The sequence below is a fragment of the Perognathus longimembris genome, chromosome 6 (genome assembly GCF_023159225.1).
Source record: "Perognathus longimembris pacificus isolate PPM17 chromosome 6, ASM2315922v1, whole genome shotgun sequence".
Lineage (NCBI taxonomy): Eukaryota > Metazoa > Chordata > Mammalia > Rodentia > Heteromyidae > Perognathus > Perognathus longimembris.
Window position 1 is genome coordinate 20,294,818 of NC_063166.1, and position 19,911 is coordinate 20,314,728.

Below are 19,911 nucleotides of genomic sequence, written 5' to 3' on the forward strand. Positions count from 1 at the left end.
GCTTACTCCCTGAAGCCATATGCTGATGAGGGCCTTTTGAGAAACGACTGTACCATAATGGCTCTTCCTTCAACATGGATCATTTAATGGTATTCTTGGAAAATGATGAAAACTTTTGGAGGAGGAACCTAGTTGGAAAAGTAGATCACTGAAGACACATTCTTGGAAGCTGTATCTTATCTGGAACATTTTTTTAAGTCCCTCGATTCTTCCCAGTTACCAGAAAGTGAGTAGCTCTCTTCCATCATGTCCTGTTTTCCACAATACTCTCCTCACCTCAGGCCCAAAGCAAGGGAATCAATGGTCATAGGACGAAACCAGTAACTAAAATAAAGCCTTTACTCCCTTCAATTGTTTTCCTCATGTATTAGTTTTTCCTCAGTGATGAAAAGCTAATACAGTAATAAAATACTATTTTGTCAGAGCCCTCCTACAACCCAGTAAACTAGAAACAGAACTTTTTCCATAAGCAATAATTTTTTTATATAAGTAAAAACCTTAACTCTTTAAAAAAAATGGTAGCATATAATTTGTTCTGACAAGTATTCAGAATACTGGAGTTTATTCTTACATAACCCTCTCTGCAAAGATAAGGCCTAGTTATGAACTCCTAATTTGGGGCTGTAATGAAAACAAAAGAGTTTGAATGGCATCTCTATGCACTATGCTAAAATGGAAAATACACGTAATAAAAATCTTCCTAACACTGCAAAACAACAGTTTTGGTTTTATGTTTGGCAGGACAAAGTTTCTCATGCTTGACAAGAAAATACTTATATATTTTTTAAAACAAGGACAAACCCATGACATTTTCACAAAGCCTTTGGTCTTAACCTTGGAAATCTGGCTGCTTAGGATAAAGGCAGAGAAAATGAGCAGGAAAGCTCCAAAGGGGGAATGCTATTATTAAATGCAAATATATTCATTAAGGAATTGGCCAAATAGAAAGGTATATTTGACTTTTAATGAATTTTTTAAACATTCAAGTATTGGCAGGTGTACATTTTAACTTGACCTTTGACGTGAAGCAACAGTGAAGAGATGGAAAGGGGGCTGGATGATAAGAAACCACCTGGACCTTTCCATTTTACCTTTCATACAGACCTGTTAGAGGCGATTTTAAATTCCTCAGAAGCTGTCTTATTTCCACTTTTGTGTCTGTGGCTTCCTGTGGACACAGTTAAAGCTTCAAACTCCCCATTTTTTTGGATTGTTATTCTGAGTTGTATTGCTAGAAATATCTTCATGTAATAGAAAAACTACTTGTGTCTTTTAAAAAAAGGTCTACTGTCTTCAATCGTTTGGCACACGTATGTTGCAGTGCACTTTAGCTCTATTTTTAAGCCATTGATGAGCAAATGAAATACATTTTGCCTACAAAATGTTTGTGATGTAAAGTGAAATTATCACAATTATCTCAGTAATTCCTAACAGACACACAAGCATATGTACTCACGTTGTCCCAATCTACACAGTGAAGGGAGTCATTGTGTAGTGTTTAAAGTTAAGATATTCAAGTAATGTTGGTAAAATTGGGACATGAGTGAGCAGTTGCTCTAGTAATTAGAACTGAGCACTAAGAACAAAGGTTTTACTCAGACATCACTCTTTGAGTCTTTAAGGAATTTAAAAAGTAAATATCACTGATAATTCCGTGAACAATTGGTTAGGACCTTCATAGCTTAACAAACAATCTGTTGTTAGCTATTTAATTTGCTAAAAGGAAAGCAACGGTTTTAAATGTCCTGAACAGAAACAAAATATAGATTTCTGGAGTGCCCCTCATTGCCAGATGTTGGAATTTAGCCCATGGGATAGTTACCCTTGGGAGGTGGCAGAAACTTGAAAAGGCAGGATCCAGGGGGAGGAATTTAGGTAATTGACAAAGTAGGTAAAGGGGATAATGGGAGCTTGCTCCTACTTCTTTCTTACATCCTAGCCATAAAGTACATGCTTTATTCTGACATACACTCCTACATTCCTGCCATGATGTGCTGACTTGCTACAGACTCAAAGTAATGGAATCACTCAGGGACTGAATCCTCCCAAACTGTGAACCAAGGCAAACCCTTTCTCCTTTTAAGTTGATTACCTGATATATTTGCTATACTGAAGAAAAGTGGACAATACACAGATTTGTATGAGCAAATGCACTGCTTGCTTTCTGAGGTTGCATTAAAAAATTGTATCCTTCGAGTAATTATTTCCACAGTAGGCTTCATTTCTAGAAAGGAACATTTTTCAAGATGGTGATTTCACATATTTTGAAAACATTCTTCGATGATAAAATATGCTCTGATCATAGTGAGAGTTTCTAGACACCAAACATGACAACATCCTCACAAATTTCATGGATGTTTCCTCTGTAAACAGGTTATGATCTTCACTTACTCCAAGGGAATAAGTGTTTTCAAGTGCATCTGAAACTTATTCTGCAGTTATTAGCTTCTATTCACTCTTTCTCTATCAAACAAATGCCCTTTTCAGAAAGAAGTGCTCTCTTTCTCATCTATTCAGCTAACTTATAAGGTATAACTACAAAATGGCCCACAGAAGAAAGAACATTCAAATGCCACATCACCTATAATGGTAATAATAACATTGCTTCTCTCAAGTAGTCGACAGATAACCTTTTACCTTTTTTTTAATCTGCAAGAATTCTGTAACTTTCATTCTACTAATGATATAGAAGTGACAAGTGAAAAAAGTTAAATGAGCATTTTATGACATATGGAAGGCTCCTATTAGTAAAAGAACTTTGAGAGACCAAAATGGTAGATAAATCAAAAACCAATTGGAAGAAGAAGAAAAAATTAATAGCTTCTCATCCTTTGTCTATACAACTCATTAAGAAATCATCTAACAAGTGTATTGTTTTGTAACAATTTAGAATCACACTCAAATTCCTTTTGACAGTAGCAATGTTTCTTTAGAGGCTCCAGTTGCTTAAAACATTCCACATCCTTTCTGGACTCTCTTTGGAAACCTAATTACTTAGCAATTTTTTTCCCTTAATGAGTTTCTCAGTGTGTCTTCAAAATCATGTCTTTAGCTCCTCACCAAGACTTACTCTTGGCCCTGTAAGATGTTCAGTGGGCACATGAACACAAGCAAAGAAGGCAAGAAGAAAGGTAACTGTAATGACAAAGATTCACTCGATGCCATGTTTCTATCCAGTAAATAACTGTGTTTACTTCACTTTCTTAGTAAAATGTGATAGTCAAATTTATTCCATTTAACTCTGATTCTTAGAGTACTATGATTTAGACAAATTAGAGATTGTTCAGAGGTTGTCCTTTGGGATGATAAATCCTCTTGATGAATAAACAGATTGAAATTGAATTGGACATGGGCAGAAGAAAATGGCAAAGGGCCAGTGATGAATATCCAGGTGGAAATAACCTGGAGGAAGGAAGATAATTTTATGAAGATTATTGAAGAAGAATAATTGTGACCTACCAGCTAGGTTAATGTGATATAGAGAAGAAAAATAAAATGAAAGGAAGCAAACAAAACTCTGAGATGCTGAGCAAGGGTAACTGAGAAAAAACACAAATCACTGCAGATGTTTTCTAATAAGTCAGAATATTTTGCTTGAAGACATAAAGGTTGAAGATTCTGATAGGTAGGTAGAAGCTCAGAAAAGAGTTGAGTAAGTTAGCCATAAGAGTATAAAGTTAACTACAAACAAACAAAGTAGATAAGGACTTGGAGTTTAGCCCCAATAATAAATACTTGTGACTTTTAAAAGAAAACAAAGCAAAACAAAATAGAACAAACTGAACTACATATATGTCCTTGTTGCCATGAGTTTTGTTATTTGGGTTTTTTCTTTAATCTAGAAAACTAACATTTTTGCTAGGGTCAAGTTTTACATTATTTATTGTAGATGCTCAAAATATATAATACGCATACACTTTGTCCTATATTTGTGGCTTTGTTAATTTCACACAGCATTTTCTAAGTTTATGTCTTATATTTTATATCCTAATATTGGATGTAAAGCAATTGACAGCCTTATCTCCATTGCTGAGTATACACAGTATCACCAAGTATTATGCTTGAAAACTTTTACTGCTTAATAAAAGTATTACTCCAGCAAGTTTAAATTTTTTTCCTTAATGTGATTTTTTTTTATTTTACATGGACATGTCTAGCCCACCACAATATAGATCAACTTTTCTCAACAGTGGAAATTCTGACATGTGGAGAGAGAATACTGTGTTTGGACATTGGTTCTTAGTGTTGGAAGATGTTTAGCAGTGACTCTAGGCTGCACCTGCATGATGCCAGTAGCTCCTTCACCTCCAGGTATGGTTGTCCAACATTGGCAAATGTCCCTGAAGATACAAATCACACACTAACTCTTTAAAAAATACTCCTCTTTTATGACCATGGGATTCATGACATGCTACCATCCCCTTCCAAATATGTATCTGGAAATTAAGATAAATCCCAGAAACAGCAACACTATTCTCTTACCTACTCTCATCCTTCTCTTATGAAGCAGTTCAGGAAGTACTTTTCTAATGTACGTGAGTATCTCCATTCCATGGCTGATCTGCCTGTACCAAGGGGAAAAGCTCATCCTGTCCTTAAAGTCTTATATCACTGAGAGACAGAACAAACAGACTGTTCTGAACTTGTTGGAGTTCACCAGAGCTCACACTCCCTTTGGTACTGTCATCCATCTGCAAAACTCTCACATCTATGCATAGGTTTCCTTGTTTCACTGAGTCACCATTTCTGAAGACTGTCAGGTCATAAAAAAGTTATACTAATCAAACTCATATGCATTTTTCTTTTTTTGTAGGAGTCTCAGCCCTGAAACTTGGCTTAATAAGGACAGAAATGTCTTCTCCCTTACAAGATACTTAAGTATATAAGCATCTAATTGAGGTATGCTATTTCTTACTCAAAAGTTATTTTACCTAATGATAAATATAGCTATTCCATAATATAATTGATCTTACGTTAACCTTGAGTTTTTATATTTGAGAGTCTTTTTAATTTCTTCTGTTTTTTTAATCTTTTGTCAAACGGAATGCCTTATATTTCTGTTTCCTTTATATGAGAAGGTTATAATGCATTTTGCATTTTCTAATGGTTTTAATCACTATTTTATATCACTCACTAAAATCTTTTCTTTTAATAAGAACCAGCTGGACTATATTAATTGATTATACCAGTTATAAATCACCTTTGACCACAGATATGTTTTTGCTAATTTTTAAAGCTTAATTTTCATTTATTTTATTAGAATCAGCAAAAGCCAAATTTTGCTTCAGATGTCTTCCTCATCACCCTGAAACTTTACTTTCCACATTATTTAAAAGACTGTTTTTATATATTGCATTTGCTTTGTGTCCCTATAGCATTCTAGCAAGGCATTACTTCTTATTCATATGTCTATTTTCTTCCATGTCAACCCTAGATTGTAAAAAGCTTTACAATGATAACCTTAGTCAATCTCTGAATATGAAAGTATATGCAACATTAGTAACATATTTCATTTAATCAACAAATGGAGGGAGGAGATAAATAGGTGTGCCACAGCAAAGCTATTTTAGAACAATATTTAATAAACGCATTCAAGTAAATAGATATATTCAAGCATTAGGGTATATAAGCTAGAACTAGAGAATATTCTTCCTGTTCTGAGAAGTACAGATATGCTGCTTGGACAGACCAAAAGCCCTGAATCCTCCAGCCTGTCTTACCTCCTTACCCAACCCTCTAATCTCACCACAATGGAGCAATTGAAGGGTTAATGCCTGTAGGTTCTGGGCATCTCATGAACTCTCATGCATTTCTACAGCTTGTAGTTCCTCTTGGGCCTACCTGTGCTAATTACAATTTTAACTTACAAGCCTGGAAGGCATGTGTACCAGAAAGGATGCCTACCAGATAACTTTGTTAGGTGTGATTCAGAGAATCCGTCCTATGGATGGATGAATGGATGGATGTTTGCATTAATTAGTGGGTAGGTAAGAAGTACACATATATTCATATAGATATATTAATATGATGATGATGATAGATTAGATAGACAGACAGACCAATAGATAGATCTGTTAGTCAGCACTGCGCACATCATTCTTAAATTTGGCATCGATATATGTCAGGTCTCTTGTCTTTGTCCAAAAACGTAGATGATCTAAAACAAGCCCATGACAAGAAACTTATAAAGTCAGCTAAAGGAGAAGTCATAAAACTAGAAGAGACAATACAAATATAAAAATTTTTTATAGAGATAAAAAGTAAATAAAGTACAAAGAAACATGGATTACGGAGGAAATTTCCAAATACTTCTACTGTTAATTATGTAAGAAAAAATATTCTCAAAGCTCTGCCAATTGATTAAGAAATTGGATATTGAAGTCACACTTAAAGCTCAACCCAAAAGCAATGAACATGAGTCACTAGTGAAAAATATGTCTTAATATACATGAAATTTATCTAAATACCTAGATGACTTTACATGTTTACATCTTACTTGTCCTGGAAACTGTGTCATTCAAGTAAATACTGATCTTTTCCCCAATGCTTCCTCTACCTTTTGTTGCATTTGTTATTAGAAATGCTATATATTCTATATGGTATGTTATTTCAAGTTCTGGGCATTAACTATATGGAATTCTAAAATTAATAAACAGTACACTTTTAATCATTTGCAAATTGCAACTTATTAGGTAATTCACCACTACTAAAGTCACAGTTCTTTTGTAGTACATTTACTATGAAGAATTTTAACTTTTAATTTCTTTTAATATCCTCTACCATACCTTATAGTAGCTACTTTTCAAGTTATGAGATATTTAAATATATATGATGTCGCATAAAAGAAGAAAAGTTAAGATAATTCAAGCTTGAAATTTGGTAAATAAAAGAAAACATAAAGAGAATATAGGGTCTATTCATACTAAAGGAAAACCAATTCGATGTCACTTAATGTTCAAACTCTTTTGTAAAGGATTGCAATTTTTTCGTTAAATCTACTAAAAATACCAGGAACACTTCAACCTCATTTGAGCTATTTATTTGGCTACTTGACAGAAATCAGTTATCAGCTCTCAATTTAATTATGAGTCATCATGATGGCAAACAAATGAAGCTTTCTAAATAAAAACAGACAAGTTCACTCTTATTGGCCTTCTTTCTTGATCTCATTTAAGGTCACAACTTGGTAAGGAGAGATCTATCTAGAGAACACACAAATATTGAGGGGAAAATTGTGGCATAGAATAGTTAGGAAAAAATAGGGCAACTATGACTTCTCCCATAAAATATGTCTTTTGCATTATGTAGATATTGCAATATCCCAGTCACAGGAAATGTGGGGGCTGTGAAGCAGCCAGGAAGCAGACAATAAATTTCACAGTGAAACATGTAACCTCTTGGCAGTCAAATAAATCAGTTGGCTTCCACTCCATAAACATGACTGAGGTGCTCTTGGATCACCTCAGTCTGGGTATCTACAAAGTCACAACACCTTTAAATTTTAAGATCAACTTTCCACTGTCAGTACTATTTTTATTAGCTTATATTAGTTGAGCAAAGAGGTTACATTGTGATATTTCTATGTGCACCTACAACAAATTTGATCAAATTCACCTCCATTACTAGTGTCTTATCCATCCACCTTTTCTAAACAATCTTATATGAGAATATTTTACTTTCATATCTGTATGTTAAGTACTAGAAATTTATCTACCCTTTCTCACCCTCTCCCCTTTCATTTTCCCCACATTACTGGTTAGTAACCCCAAAGAGTCCTCCATGCTACACTCTTGCCATTCTTTTTTTATGATCTAGATTTCCCATATGAGAACATGCAGTATTTGTCTTTCTCTCTTTGATATACTTAACTGAACATAATTATCATAGCTCCTTCCACTCTCTTGCAATGATATAATTTCATTCTTCTCTGAACCTCTTCTGAGTGTGGACTATCTCATATTACCTTCTAATCCTCTGTGTTGCTGCTCATCTGTTACTATTGGAATTTATGGCATGTTTCTTACTATAGAGTTTATGAGAGAGAAAGGAAATGCGTGGCCATGATAAATTTCTCTCACATGCATCTCTGATTTCTTTATCATCAGACTCCCATCATCTGGGAAAAGATGATGGACGCTAGTATGAGTGCATAGAATTATGATCCCACATTTAGCTCATCAGTAGAGTCTATGATTCATCACATTTGATGTTTATGATTAAAAATCTAGCCTTCCTTGAAGTTGCGCAATGTTTCTCAGAGATGTTAGTTTCTAGAGTACTTAGTCAGATAATTGTTAAAGTGCATATTGGCATTAAGAGCGACAGAAAAGTCAAATGTCATAGGAAGAGATTTTTAAATTACCTCATCCATCAGTCTACTATCAGAGACAATAAAATTGAAATTAAAGGTCACAAGCTGCTTTAGATGCATAGACTTAGAATTAGAGAAAGTCATCAACAACTCCATTCTTATTCATTATAGTCATTTCATTTAGGAAGTCTCTGAAAGGTGAATGAAGTTTTGAGATAATGGAAAATGTTTTTTTTTATCATCTTACCCCAAAATGAGCTAAGGTTAAAGAAAAGGAAATCCATCCTAAGTTAGTAATTGTTGCCTTTGTAGAGAGTGGAAATAAATGAATAGAACTTGGGGTACATTACATCATATTTTATAATCTGTGTGAATGTATGTATTCACATCATGTGTGTTAGAAAACTACTGATATTTCCTCAAGATAACTCCCACAGTTCAGAGTGGTAACTTATGGGTGCACAATGCTACGTTGGGAATACTTTGAGGAAGGGTACTTCCTCAAATTCTTCCCAGCTCCTCTTGAAAAAATAATCCTTCCTGCATCTACCTTAATTACAAAAGAACGCTTTCTTCCATATCTATGGTACTTAGTCCTTCCAAACCTATTTCCTTAACTGAACACTAGGGGAAATTACATGACTTCTTGTAATGTGTATATGTTTACATATGTGTATGTATATTACATAAGATAGTATTTATCAACTTTAAATAAATGTAGTAGGCCAGGCACTAGTAGCTCATACCTGTAATCATAGCTACTCATGGAGTCTGACATCAGCATCATAGTTCGAAGCCAGCCCAGGCAGAAAAGTCCATGTGAGACTTTTATTTCCAATTAACCACTCAAAAACCAGAAGTGGTGCTGTGGCTCAAGTGGCAGAACACTAGCCCTGAGCACAAAGAAGCTCTGGGACAGCACACAGGCCCCAAGTTCAAGGCCCACAGCTGATTAAAAAAAAAAGTAATAGAATATTTAAAAGCAAGCAAAAAAAAAAAAAGAGAGAGAATGCCAATCAGAGTGTAGTAGGAATGAAAATCTTAGTTTTTCAATCCTTAATCTATATTACCTGATATTGAGCATGTGAATTTTGAAACAAATCAGCCAGCAATCTTGAATGAGAACATTTATAATTGATAACATATGAGGCTATGTTTAAATAAGGTACAATATTCTATATTCAAGAAATTGCAGAGAAACAATGGTGAATTTTAAAGTAAATGGCTTCTATAGTTTTGTACATCTTCCAAACCCAACTAGTCTACAGATCTCACCTTCATCATTTCTCTCATTTCCTTTTGCTCTAATTAATCAAAATCCTTCATTTCTGTCCAGTATGTCTTCCTGAATATGAATAAGAAATAAAATACCATTTGATGTTTGAAATTATGGGGGTAATCTCAATGACGGAAATAGATGACTGGGAAGGGAAAGAGAATGCCTGATTAAATATATTCATGAAGGTGTCAAAGGTTTATAAAGCTAATGTCTGCGAGGGAGAAAACTGTAGGTCTTCCCTTCCCTGGTGAAGTGTTCTCCTGCAAGCATCCCCAACATGGAGAGCAAAGGGTCACCACGCAAAGGTACGTGCATGTATTCATTAAGCCATTGTATAGGTGACCACTCCGGGGCTTGAGGGGGAAGGTGTTCATATGAAATTTTAGCTAATAACAAGAGGTTTCAGGGGTGCAGGTTGAGAAGAATTTCCCAATCATTATTCTAGAAAACAATTGCCCAAGAGACTCCACCATTGTTTCTTGATTGGAGGACCTTTCCTTCTCCTAGAGACATTTTTGTATGGAAGAAAGGGGTGTGGGGGGATTCTGGTCATTTCTCATGGATATAACCTAGGGTTCCTGCTACACAACCTGCATTGTACAGAAAAGCACCCAGAACAAGAAATAACGCAACTCAAAAGGCCAATGATGCTGAGATTGAGAAGCTAGACCAGAATAAGACCACAAGAATCTGTGGGGCCAAATTATCATAACACAAGAAAGAAACTAATATTTTCTGGTTGCTTGATCTCTGTGTAAATGGTGTAACTTCAATCAAGCTGACAAAACTTTCACCTCTGAAGCCGTGCACTCAATGGCAATGTGTGTATGTTATACCATGCTTGTCAATTTGACTCTAGCCAGATGAAATTTCAAAAGGCAAAAGAGGCTAAGGTTAAAAGAGCCTCTATTTTCTTTTTTTTAAACAGAAAATTTTATTTTATTTTTTTTTCCAAATTTTTATTATCAAACTGATGTACAGAGAGGTTACAGTTTCATACGTTAGGCATTGGATACATTTAAGAGCCTCTATTTTCTTAGTGGCATCTGTAAGAAAAAATAACACCTAACACCTATAAAATTTATTTTAGAAAATAGAAAACAAAAACATTTGTCTGTGTTATCCCATTTTAGACTAAGAAAATCTCCTGGATGATAAATGCACAGGTAACCATTCTCAGATAATAGCTATCTAGCTAAGAATTTCCAAGAGCTGCTGGTCTACTTCCCCTATCTGCAAAACAGATTTCATTTGCTCATGGAGATAAAATATCCATTCAGCTGTATGACTGTTACATGCATAAAACAAATTGTGTGGATCATTATGTTTTTAAAATCCTTTAAGTTCTGTAACATACAGGATCTCACAACTTTTTTTTTACAACTAAAACGCTGTTTAGCCATATTGGACACTATACAGCTTTAAGGAAATTTTATTATTTTGAGTATTTGGTGTTAAGTACTTTTTTATACATAAATCTTCAACATATTCTGGCTTTATTTTGGACAGTACTAATTGCATTTATCAAATGTTCTTTGGAACTTCATTTCCCGAGACATATTTTTATATAAGAAATTCTTCGGAAGTAATGTTATTGATGTCAAAAAACTGATTTTAATTTGGTGCCTACATGGTGTTGCTTTCCTTTTGAGGGTGTAAATTATTGATCTATGAGAGTTATGTAACTGTCCATTCCTGAAACAGAAAGTTGAGTATGAAACTACCACCAATCATTGGCAAAGATTTTTAAATTGCATGTTTTATATAGAAGGAAAAGTGGCTAAAAATCAGGCTTCCTACAGCTTCTGTTATACAATCAAAGACAAAGTGTTGTTCTTTGAAAGAACCTTTGCAGATTTAGAGCCTCTCAACTACTGATTGGCCCCTGCTATACAGATGCAGATTATGTGTCTGATGTGACCAGGTAAAGTTCACAGTCTGGTAATTTTCTTCCCCTACCTGCTAATAATAGACAAGGAAAGGGACAATTTGACCTCCCTAAGCCTTCTGTTTCATTGACATAATTTGATGATAATTACCAAAGCCAAGACTAATCACACGGTCATCGTATAGCTCAAACTTAAAGAATAAATACAGAAGCTCTGGGCAAAGGGTCAAAGAAATACGAAATATTTTTTAAGTCACTGAATCTAGGCTACAGCATAGCTTTTATGATTGAATGTTCCCCCTTCTCAATATTAGCAATCAAGTAATGGTGTGTTTATTCATAGTAGCATGAAGTTAAAATAAACAGATGAGCTGGATTGTTTTTGTCACACAGCATTCAAAATGCAAATATCAAAATTCAAGTTTAAAAATTGCCATCTCTGACCTCTGAAAATCTGTAAAAAATACAAAAAAAAATCTCCCAAGACATTAAACCATTTGAAGTGAATGACTTAAGCACTCTTGTCTCAGAATTGATTTAAGCTCCAAATGTTTGCAAAGTACAGAAGCTCTTCTGGGAGCAGTACAAAAATGCAGGAAGTCATCTACTTCTCAAACTATCTATCTGTACAAATATAATTATATATCTAAATTTGCACAGTGGAAGGTGTTGATTTTTTCCCACCAACCTCAACTATTAAAGTACCAAATCCTGCACCCAAGGGCAGGAAGGAAAAAAAAATAAGGTTTTCCTTAGCAGAATTATTTTCGATAATCTCAGCTAAATAGATACTCTTAGCGTGATTGGTATTTTTTTGTTGTTGTTCCAGCAGTGTCATTCCTGCTGCTGTTGGTGTCAAACTTGCTTTTGTGCAAGAATGTGGCCTCCCTGCCTATCTGTCCCAAAGGGGCTGTCAACTGCCAGGTGTCGCTCCGAGACCTGTTTGACCGGGCTGTCATCCTATCTCACTACATCCATAACCTCTCTTCAGAAATGTTCAATGAATTTGTAAGTATCTACTTGCTTCTTCCCCAAATAAACTTTCATGCCAGCAATAGGACTTTACTGTAAGAAAACCTCATGAACCAAATTGCAAACTAATATACTTTCACATGCAAAAGAAAGCATCTGCTGGTTTAAAAAAAAAAAGTAGAATAGAGAGGGACAATCTCATGAAATCGTAAATATGTTCAAAGAATGGTGGATTCTTATATATTTTATTTAATTCATTTTATATGTTTTTTAATTTAAATATTGAACATAAAACCTTTCTCTGTGGAGCTGAGGAGTATTAATTTCTCATTCTCACATGCCAGTCTCACTAGGCACTCTGTATTTAGCATCCTGGAGCTATCCAACGAAGGAGAAATCCATTGCCCTGAATTGGGTGGGTTGAAGAGAATTTAAACTCAAATGAAGCCATATCAGAAGGAGGAGAAAAAGCTTTTCCAGAACCCCAAATGCAGCTGGGAATATGGCCTAGTGGTAAAGTGCTCGCCTTGTATACATGAAGCCCTGGGTTCAATTCCTCAGTACCACTTATATAGAAAAAGGCCAGAGCTGGCACAGTGTTTCAAGAGGCAGAGTGCTAGCCTTGAGCAAAAAGAAGCCAGGGACAGTGCTCAGGCCCTGAGTTCAAGCCCCAGGACTGGCAAAAACAAAACAAAAAAACAGAACCCCAAATGCTAAGAATCATCAAAGACTTTTAGTGCATACCTTTATAATTACTGCAGGAACACTGGCCTAGAATTGAAAACAGGTTCTCACTTTCTGATGAAGTTGCTTTAAGAGCTGCCATTTCTTCTCGGTCAGCCAAGGATTCTGTAAGACATTAGTGTTAACTAGATCAATGGACCTTGGGAGAAAGTGGCTCAACTTTTACAAAAAATAATAATTCATTAACTCCTTTTAACCTATTATTATTTTCATTCCTCATTTTTGACTAGCCACCTTTTCTCTTTCAAATCTTCCTAGTAATTCCCTTACATTTTCTGCAGCTTTTGCTAAGTATTTTGTTTTAAACAATACATTTTAGTCTCTGTAGTTTTTCTGTTTTCAATATGTTCATATGTTAATACCTCCTTATCAATTTATGCCCTTTTGTTTATGATTTCTTTGGTCTCAATCAACAAGATTGAATTCTGAATATATGATGAATTTGTGAAAGTAAAGGTATGTGAATTCATAAATAATTGAAAGAGAAATTATAATTCTATCGTGCTTACTTACCTCAAGTAAGTTAGGGACCAGAGAAATAAACTAATGCACTATGGCACTTGCTTCATATACTATAGGGCATGGTATTTAGAAGATTTAATATTTTCTAGATTGGCTATTTTCAGTGTTCTATTTTTTCCCAAATGGAAACCTGTAGACGGGTGATAGGAAGGGTAGGGAATGGTGAAGAAGAAAAGAGGTGGAAAGGTCAGAAAAGTTAGATGAGGAAAAAGAATGAGATTACAGAAATAATGGAAGAAAAGTACGCAAAAGGGTTATTTTCTTAATTCATTATTTTCATTTTATGAAGTTTTTAGATATTTTTATTTGCACATTTATCAAATGTATTAATTTTCTTATAATGAATTCATTTATTCAATTCCCAAATGCTAACTACTTGAATTTTCTCCGTCATTTCTAGGATAAACGATATGCTCAGGGCCGAGGGTTCATTACCAAGGCCATCAACAGCTGCCACACTTCTTCCCTGTCCACTCCAGAAGACAAGGAGCAAGCCCAGCAGATCCATGTAAGTCCTTAGCCCACGTTTGTCACCAGAACAAGTGATGTAGTACTCTGGCCTTGTAATGTGGTGGCTTACCAGAGGCACCATAGTTAATATAGATATCATACATGCAAAGAACAATAAAGAAAAAGTAAGCTATCACAGAAAAAATATACTATATATAGATGGTAAAATTATAAGAAAAATCAAATACAATGTAAGACGGTGGCAGATCTATAAATTGCTCGGGCAGATGACAAGTTTTCACAAATTTCTTACATCTAGGATTGCAGAAAATATTCTGAAGGAAAGTTGAGGTCAATTGTGGGGATCTGGTACATCCATGACATGTATATATGAAAAATGCAAATGAAGATTTATTACATATTATGAATAATCATTTCATTGGCAGTATTTAACATTGCCGAGCACTGTCTTCCAGAGCTCAAGACTTTCCTTGTTCCATTTCAGTTTTTCCGATAATTATGGCTTTCTTCCTTGATGTCTCTGCCATATCCTGTCATGAATGAAAGTCTCTCAAATTGGTCCTAGAACATATTATATTACATATTTCAAAAATGTATTTCTGCTTTGTGGTTTGATTTATATATATATACATATCTTCTCTCTGGTCTGATAAGAACAAAGTATACATTCAAGAGAGCTCCAGTTATTTTTATTATAATAAATCTCTCCTTCTGGATCTCTAAATAACCTATCTTAATATTATACATATATGTGTGTGCATATATCTACATACACATATATACATATATACATGTATATAAAATAATTTTATTAGTGGCATCACCAACATTCTATTTGTTATACTCATTAATAACAGTTAAGAAAAAGCAAAAGATGAGAAAGGAAAAAAGTATTTGTTGTGAGTTACCACAGTTGCAAGCATTTCACGAAGTACTCATGAACATTACTTTATTGAGTCCCATAAAACTTCCTGAAAGCAAGGTAGTGTCGATACACATTCTGAGATAGTGAAACTGAGGCTAAGAGCCCAGAGTGATCACAAATGTACAAGTAAGTTGTGAGTCTGGGCTTTCCCACTTCAAAACCCTCACTTGTATTCATTATGCAACAGTACTTTCAGAAAATACACTGCCATTCAGTCTGTCCATTTCTCCTATGAACTCTTATTTTTCCCTTCTCCTTTTCCATATTTCCATTACAATATCCACTGGATTCTCTAATCTTTGTTTTCAAACAATCAATGAGACAAGTTTTTTTTTTAAATCAAAGATGTGTTTTATGTATGATCTTAGCAGAGAACATAAATTGGAGACATAAATTGTGACCTACACTGATGCTTGTAATTAAGAACAACACTGTGTCTTTTTATTCACTTGTATATATCAACAACATAGATTGCTCTGCTAGAGTTATGGGGCAAAGAGGCAGATAGACAGAAGCAACCTTAGGAACGCCATGTGGTCTTCATTGTCTCTTCTCCAGTATCCTAATATTAACCTGAAAAAAAAATCACAAACACCTGAGTGCATGACCTAACTTAGTAGTGTGAAGGAATCCCTGGGTGCAAATGGTTAAGGCAACTGGCCATTGCCACTGCTGTGCTCTTTTCTCAGCCACCTACTGAGTTCCGAACAAACTTTGTTTGCTCATGCACTAGCAAAACAATCAAATATGCAAGAACTCACTCAATGGGATGATGATATTAGGTCAAAGGGAAAACACAATTTTATCCATTAGAACTCTCATTTTAAATTTTTTAAATAAGCCAGTTGTCCCTTAAAAAATAAATTTTATTGTAAAGGTGATATGCAGAGCAGTTGCAGGTACATGAGTAAGATAATGAATACATCTCCTTCTGAGCAGTGTCAACCCCCTCCCTCATTCTCTCCCAGTTTTTCCCCTCTTGACTGCTCTCCCACCCAAAGTTTATACCATTTCCAATATAGTGTCTAGTGGGTTTCACTGCTGAATTGGTTGACCCTTTGTCCCATTTCTGTGCTTCCCCTTCCCCTCTCCAAATCAGACAAACTTATATATAAGACAAAGGGTACATAAATTAGAAAACACAGCAACAGAAAGCAATAAGTCAAAGAGAGAAGGAAAGAAAAAAAATACCTTGAACCGTTTAATAATCTAAAAAGAAAACTCTCACTACCATTTCTTGGAGTTCATTTCGATAAGTATCATTTTATATGATCTTAGGCACATAGCTATTCAGCAATGTATTATAGGGACAGTGCCTGAGATTTTAGGATTCTAGGACTCCTACAGAAAATTGATATTCTAGCTCAGCTTCCTCTCTAGGCAGAAAATCATAGGTAACTAACCCTGTGGTATTTTGCTTATATTAACATGACTATCCACTATGGTCGCTCAGCCCCAACACCTTTTGAACATGATACGCAGCATACTGCTCTCCTGGAACGACCCACTCTACCACCTTGTGACTGAAGTGCGCGGGATGCAGGAAGCCCCAGACACCATCCTGTCGAGGGCCATAGAGATTGAGGAACAAAATAAGCGACTCCTAGAGGGCATGGAAAAGATTGTTGGCCAGGTGAGTGATCTCCTGATGCTTTTTGTGGTTGTTGTTTTATTGGGGGGTTTTGTTGTTGTTGTTTCAGTTGTTTTGATTTCCCATTAAATAAGAACTAAATTTTGTTGAAAGACTTCTCTTTGCAAGCACAATAGTTAGGCATCCTAGGTGGCAGACTGATGCTAAATAAAGATCCTAATGTGCATGAATTTTAGCTTTCCACTGGGGTTGCTGACAGGTGTCACACTATCCACAAATCCACCAAATGCTCGCCTCTTTCCTGAGGACGGGTGATTAAATATTTCCCAGAGAAAGAAAACCAGAAAATAAAATTTACCAAGACAAATGCTTTCTTCCAAGAATCCCCCATTGAAATTCGAGTCTGATTCTTTCTCATTTCTACGCACCCCAGAGGATTAGAGTGGGGATAAAAAGAAAAAGAGAAAATCAAAATCAGTTTGGACAGTCCTGGAGTACAGCCTCTCCACAGCCCCTGTCCCCCAGTCCCCCAGGGGAGATAGAAAAGATGAGCACATGACATCAGGACTAGTCTACAATCACTAGATTTCAGAGAACCACAAAAGAAGAGAGTATCTTTTCTGGAATGTTCCCTATTTTGTAATTCCTAGACATTATTTCATCCTAAATTTTGTTTGGATTTGGGTTCCAAAATCAAAGCTCATGTCACTGTGTTTAATAGCCCCAAATAGTCTGTCATACTTAGATTAAACTAGTGTTTTCAGCATGTAGCTCCATTCTGATAGGATCGTTTCAGCATTAGCAATGATAACAGCTAAGTAGCTTTCTGAAATTTCTCAGAAATAATGTATCATCTAAAGAAAAATGTATGGTTATAGAAATAATAACAAGCAATTTTATGCTTCTCTTTTTGTGTGCTAAGTACACATTATCATGTGTCATTTTTGTCATTTTCATGGGAGAAGAACACAAATCTGAGTAAAAAACACAAGTACAAAGAACATATTAACCCCAGAACATATGAAATGAACACCTTGATGTTCAAATTATTTGCTTCATTACTGAAAGCCGAGTTCTTAGTGTCACTAATATGTCCCATACTACTTCATTTCTGTTCCTTTTTATCCTACCACCCATTTAGTTATTCTTGCTTGTGCAGTAAATTTTCTCTTAGTGCTCCAGAAAAAAAAATCAAAAGCATTTCAGCTAGACAACACATACACATATACACACATACACATACTTTAAATTCTAATAGGAAATTATGTATATATGTATATATATTCTTATTCAATAGGATACACCTCAGCAGATCAAACTCTACAACTATACCAGATTTTATCTAGTAGCTCTATAAAGCAGCTGACATCCTTAGATGTACCAAGATGATTAATTTTTTTCAAAGATCTCTGGAGAGTTATAAAGGCCAGTAGAGTATGGAATACATATATCCCCCTCATTCATGCTCTTCAGCAATATTTTTGTAATCATAGTCATGCCTCCAACTCTAGCACACATCCCTAACCATTGAGGGAGTTTCTGACAACACTTTTCTTTTCATGGGTGCTTTTCCCAATATACACTACCTTATGGAACTCTTCTTCATAGAAATTCTTAAGATACCTTTCCTGGTAGAATGAAGGACTTGTGACTACTTCAGTACATCTCAATCAGCTATCATTAGACTATCTGCTTCTTAAAGCATCCAATGCAACCCTCATTATTTCTAAGGGTTTTGGTACATATATATGGATGGACAATAGGTCCAGTTCAAAACTACAAGTTAAACATAGTAAACTATCAGAAGAAATAAGGTGCTTAGGGCACATCAGGGACACACATCAGTAAATGTAAAAACTTCCCAAATAAGAGAACAAGACCCAAGTTCCTCCATTACCTCTTGGTCAAACCCAGGTCCATTTTCAGAGAGCAAATTCCCAGTTCCTCATCAATCCATTTCTACAAGAACATACCTCATCAGTGATCTCTTACCTATCAAAAAACTTACCTATCATATCTCTTACCTAACAGAAAACTTGTGACCTGCTTCTAATAGTCCTTTATTAGATGACTAATAGATTTGTGATACGTAGGCCCAGATTTACCAAACCCATACCTTAGGCTCAAGTTTTACCCTCTTATATTTCCCCTAAGTCTTAACAATCAAGAGGAGCAAGGATAAAGAAATACTAATAATACAAACAAGTGACTATCTTTTTGAAAATTAGGTTCATCCTGGAGTCAGAGAAAATGAGATCTTCTCTGAGTGGTCTGGACTCTCATCCTTGCAGTTGGCTGACGAAGATGCTCGCCTTTTTGCTTTCTATAACCTGCTCCATTGCCTACGCAGGGATTCACATAAGATTGACAATTACCTCAAGCTCCTGAAGTGCCGAATCGTCTATGACAGCAACTGCTGAGCTCACATTCAATCCCTTCTATTTCCAGGATGGTTCTTAATGATCCCTCCCTTGCCAAGCTTCTTTTAGTTTTATAGCTGTTTAATGCCAGCTTGGGTATCATGGGTCTCTTCTTAAAAAATAAAAGTTGACTCTTTAGAAATATCAAACATTGAAAAGGCTGATTTGTCAAAGTTTCTTTGTTTCTTTTGATAAAAATAAATTCCAGAGAAAATGAATTACTACAAAGGAGAAGCTCCTATTAAACCTTAGGACAGAAAACAGAACTAGGATTATAAATAAATAAAGACAATGAACAATTTACATTAACCACAGCAAGTTACAGTGGATCAAGACATTCAAACCCCAAAGCAAAAGTTTGATTACTGAACATCATTCTAACCATGGTAACAAAAAAGATTGAATCCTCCGGTATCTTTCTGAATGCCAGACATGTTCTGAGTTAACTTCCTCAGTGACAGGCACTACAGATACTAGGCAACAGTACTGATCTTAAAGTAACATCAGATTTGCTAGACTAAAAATTGTTAGGCTGCACATATGTAGATTTTTTATGAGGTCTCTCCGGTTACATTCCTTTGAATTCCCATCTCCTTAGCATTACAATGGACATATTTCTAGTGTCTAGTATTCTAGTCTTATGTTCTATTCACTCTGGGTTCATCAAGCCCTCTTCCATCAAGTTTTAACTCCATCTCAGATACAGTTTGTGTACTGCTTTCCTCTCTAACTCAAGGGATGTAGTAGAGGAAGCAAATACAATCAGTTGCTGACAATGTTTATTACTC

General features: G+C 35.3%; 1 protein-coding gene across 1 annotated transcript; it reads left to right on the forward strand.

Annotated features, from left to right (window-relative positions):
- The first annotated feature begins 9,867 nt into the window (after positions 1 to 9,867).
- On the forward strand, positions 9,868 to 19,123 carry Prl (prolactin). Its single transcript, XM_048347369.1, has 5 exons — positions 9,868 to 9,901; positions 12,311 to 12,486; positions 14,117 to 14,224; positions 16,566 to 16,745; positions 18,932 to 19,123. The coding sequence occupies exons 1-5, from the start codon at positions 9,868 to 9,870 to the stop codon at positions 19,121 to 19,123; spliced, it is 690 nt and encodes a 229-aa protein (XP_048203326.1).
- The last annotated feature ends 788 nt before the right edge of the window (positions 19,124 to 19,911 follow it).